General features: G+C 38.8%; 1 protein-coding gene across 1 annotated transcript; it reads right to left on the bottom strand.

Moving 5' to 3' along the window:
- Positions 1-2,078: 2,078 nt before the first annotated feature.
- LOC114684579 (26S proteasome regulatory subunit 4-like) lies at positions 2,079-3,613 on the bottom strand. Its single transcript, XM_037200388.1, is given in 3 exon segments — positions 2,079-3,420; positions 3,423-3,555; positions 3,557-3,613. Coding segments are annotated over 3 exon segments (1,317 nt in total). The 3' UTR covers positions 2,079-2,293.
- Between the last annotated feature and the right edge of the window lie 1,219 nt (positions 3,614-4,832).

Below are 4,832 nucleotides of genomic sequence, written 5' to 3'. Positions count from 1 at the left end.
GAGAGAGAGAGAGAGAGAGAGAGAGAGAGAGAGAGAGAGAGAGAGAGAGAAACGGGACCATTAATTGCAGAGGCAGTGAGGAGGAGAAATGGAAGGGGGTGGGGAGGAAAGGACATGAGAGTAGATGGAGAAAATAAAAGAAAGTAAGGAAATGATGTGATCATATATTAAAGACAACTTTCCAAAATGGCAAAATTTTAACAATTCTGTTTCTGAACTACATTTTAGATGTCTTGAGACAAGAGAGGACACAAGAAAACATCGCTTGAGATTTTTTTCAATGTTATATGTATTTACATAGTTCAAAGTAATGCAATATGACAACACACAATACCCAAAGAGCTCTTGCACACAAAGAGATGTATGATGCCAGGCAACCTCAGATGTGACTTATGCAATTGACTTATATGACTCAGTTTTATCTTCTCCTTCTTCTGTTACTGTAATAAAATGTTGTGAAGTGAGAAAGAGTTTATTTCCATCCACAACACAAAATGCAAGCCATTATGAAAGGTAAATCAAGCCACTATATGCTTGAAGCAGCTGGTCATATTACATCCACTGTCAAAGAAAAAGCAATGAATATATGGTGTTTCTCATCCTTCTCTCTATTTATAGAGCCCAGGGTCCAACTTAGGTAATGGTGCTATCCAAAGCAGATGGGTCTTTCCATTTTGATTAATTTAATAAAGATAATCCTCCTTCAATATATTCAGGGGCTAACTCCCAAGTAATTCTAGATTTTGACAAGACAACCATAAACACTAGCCATGGAGGATTTGTAGAAATTGTTACTTAGTGCTCACATGAAGGCATGTTTGGTTCTGGTTATCTGCAAAAGTTAGCCTACTATGAAATGCATAATAATTATTCTTTTCCTTTAAAGTAGTTAAATATATTACAAAACAAAAAATATAACTATATTTTATAATAGTCTAATTCTATATGATTCTGTATCTAGTTCTATGTGATTTAATAATTGTCAAAGTATTTTTTAACTTAAATAGAAATTAAATTTATGAAATGGCAAAACAGAAGATCTTTCTAGTTGAATGAAATGTTCTATTTTGAAATAAAATATATTTCATGGAAGAACATCAGTGAAATATATTGCTAACTATACTGTGTACATGTTTAAAGAAACATATAGAGTAAAATATAATCTTATTCTTCTATATCACTGTGAAATGATGGAATATCTATATTGTTTTAAGCAATCTACACAGAATTATTTTACATAAATATATACCTGCAAATACATACACAAATGAACACAAGCTTCTAAAACTGCCTTTATCTGAACAAAGTGCCATGGTAAAATAAATAGAGGGAAATGGGTATATTGTTGTCAGATGGAGTTCAGGGATATTACTAAACATGTGAAATGAGTAAAAAATTGTGTGTTATTAATAAACAAACTGTATACTTCATTTTGATATGTTCTCCAAATATGAATTCCCTGATACTATCACATGCATTCATTGGAAGTCACCTCTTATTGCAAAACATATATTTGTGATGCATAATTATTTACAATTCCGCAGAAATACAGCTGAAAGTCCCTTTTACAAAGAGAAAGGACAACCTCAAGTGGGAAGCACACTCAAGGGAGACAGCAGTTGTGGTGGTTCCAATGACTGCTAAGAGGAGAATTGGTCCATCCCAGAATAGTGTTGGATTTGAGGTTTCATAAGCCCACACAAGGAAAGGCCTTGCTTTCTCTTTCTCCAGCCTGAGGATCAGGATGTTAGCTGTCAGCTTCTGCCCAGCACCAATCCTTCCTGCCTATCATAATGCTTCCCACCATGATGATCATTCTTAACACTCTGAACCTGTAAGCAAGCACCTAATTAAATGCTGTCTTTCATAAGTTGACTCCATCATAGTGTCTCCTCACAGCAATAGAAGAGTAACTAAGACAGTGATGTCATAATTCTCTGATCCTTCTTCTAGGTTTCCAATCTCCCAGGTCACAGAATCTTTTATTTTTTTTTTAACAGACCTAAGAAAACTTGGAAAATGAAGGAGATACATGTTGGCCCTGGCTCAAGTACCTACCCATTCCCTAATTTCATTTCTTTTTTGAAAGCAAACCAGACAACCCTTTATTGGGAGCAGAGAGCAGCACAACACAGTGACCCACGGATGGAGATGCCTGATGGGCACCCTGCACAGCATCCTTCGAGATAGGCTCTACCAGCGAAACTCACTGGAAAAATGGATTCCTTGGGGCAGCTTCCCATCTTCCCAGGTCGGGGAATTCATTAACTTCCCTGAAGGCAACCGTGGGTCACTAGAGATAGAGTCCCTCAGGGGTGCCCTCTTGCTTTTTATAAAGAACATTCTCTTTAGATTTTTTGAAGTCTTCATTTGTAACTTTCATTCTACGTTCCCGCAAGGCCATCAAACCAGCTTCTGTACAGATTGCCTTGATGTCAGCCCCAGAGAGGTCATCCTTTGCCATGATCAAGTCATCCAAGGTTACATCATCAGTCAGTGTCATCCTGCTTGTGTGGATCTGGAAGATCCGCTTCTTGGTCTTTTCATCAGGCAGAGGGAACTCGATCTTTCTGTCAATGCGGCCTGGTCTAATAAGTGCTGGATCCAAAGTTTCTATTCGGTTTGTAGCCATGATAACTTTTACATCTCCCCTCGAATCAAATCCATCCAACTGGTTCAACAGTTCCAACATTGTTCGTTGAATTTCTCTCTCACCTCCAGAGTTTGAATCATATCTTTTGGTCCCAATGGCATCAATTTCGTCAATAAACACAATGGATGGTGCATGTTCTTCAGCAACTCGGAACAGCTCCCGAAAAAGTTTGGGCGCGTCACCCAGGTACTTCTGAATAAGCTCTGAGCCAACCACTCTCAAGAAAGTGGTTGAAGTTTGGTTCGCTACTGCTTTGGCCAATAATGTTTTACCTGTTCCTGGTGGACCATAGAGAATGACCCCCTTAGGGGGCTTTATCTCCATCTCTTCATAATACTCAGGATGGGTAAGAGGAAGCTCCACAGATTCCTTAATTTCCTGGATTTGGTTGCCGAGCCCCCCAATGTCTGCATAGGTCTCCTGGGGGGCCTTTTCCACCTTCATCACTGTGACCAGGGGATCTGTGTCATCCATTAGCACCCCTATTACGGCATGTACCTTGTGGTTGAGCAGGACTGAACAGCCTGACTTCAGCAGATCCTTGTCCACAAATGACAGGATGCGGACGTAGTGTTCTGAGCCCACAGATGTGGACACAATGGCGTGATTATCATCGATGATCTCTTCCAAGGTTCCCACAGACATGGGAGTCCCCCTGAGATCATCCACTTTCGATCTCTCCTCCTCTTGTTTTTCTTCCAATGGTTTCATCTGCTCCTGATTTCTAATGAATTCTTTCTCCATGAGAAGATAGTCTTTTATTCTAACTTCAGTAATTTTAGGCGGCACTGAGTGTGAGGTGTTACCAGCAGCAGTTTGCTGGCAGCATCTGGTCCCTTGGTTTTCTTCTTCCTTTTCCCCACTCTGGTTGAGACAGGAGGTTCATATTTCTTTTTCTTGTCCCTTGTCATCCTTCTTGCCACCCCCAGGACCATGGCCACCACTCTGACTTTGACCCATCTTTTTCCGGTCATTCCCTAATTTCTTAAAGTGTTGTGGCCACGTTGTGAGACCCCCCTGAGCAAGACCACCACAGAGCCGATATCCGAAGCAATACACAAAGGGGTTTATTGATAACAAGCAAACCTGGGCTTGGTCCGTGTCCGACATCCGACACAGCAGGTGGAGGAAGATGGCCCTGAGCTCTCAGGGTAAGGGGTTTTTAAAGGGAAAAAAAAAAAACGCAAACAGGGTGGTACAAGCCTTGGCGTCATATGATTGGGTAAGGGTGTGTAACCTTTGAATTTACTAGTTGGGGGGTTATAGTTACCATTTTGGACAGGCCTAGACAAGTCCCAGGCTTTGCCCTTCAGCTGCCATGGGGGCTGGCTGGCCTTGCACGTTCACGTTGACCCATTCACGTTGTTCTAAGTTGGTGAGGGGTCCCAGACAATAAACAACTGGCTGAACCTTGAGCAGTCAGTATGTGCAGAAATGGAGCTATTGCAAGGACTATGTTTTTTGTTCATGGCCCTCCCAGAAACTGCTTGCTCAAGTCTCAGGAAACTGAAACTGAAGCCTGATCTCTGACAGAAGACTGAGCAGCCTCTTATGGAATCTACTTGGTCCTTTCAAAAGCATCCTGTTAGTTGAAGTAGAACACTGAGGATATTTTTATTACTATTATTTAGCAAAAAAAAAATTACTTTGTAATAGAAATTAAAAAACAGAAGAAATCAATATTTTTAAATAAAATAAGTAATATTTTTATTTAAAATAAAATAAAGTAATATTAAGATGTTGAAATAAGATAAATAATAATCAAGTACACAGGGATATATATATACATATGTATATACATATAGCAATCTATAATAATATATGTATCTATGAGTATATATTTATAGAATACCAGGATATTGAAAATATTCACTGGGATTTTGTAGCTAATACAAAACATTATACAATTGGATAAAAATGAATACTCACAGAAACTTTCACTCCTCTAAGAATACAATATGTAATTGTAGGAAATAATAATGTGCTTGCAAAATATTGTGATATACTTCATTTTGCTATACTTTGAAGATGCCGATGACCTCTGACTCTCACAGGTCTACATATTCAGCGATATTATTGGCATAATACATTATTTCATTTATAAATGAGTCTCTAAGATTTCTAAGACATAACTATATTGTCATAAGAAAATATTTTTGTTGATGAGTTAAAATTTTAC

The sequence above is a fragment of the Peromyscus leucopus genome, chromosome 8a, assembly GCF_004664715.2.
Source record: "Peromyscus leucopus breed LL Stock chromosome 8a, UCI_PerLeu_2.1, whole genome shotgun sequence".
Lineage (NCBI taxonomy): Eukaryota > Metazoa > Chordata > Mammalia > Rodentia > Cricetidae > Peromyscus > Peromyscus leucopus.
This window is presented reverse-complemented; position numbering and strand designations above follow the sequence as displayed.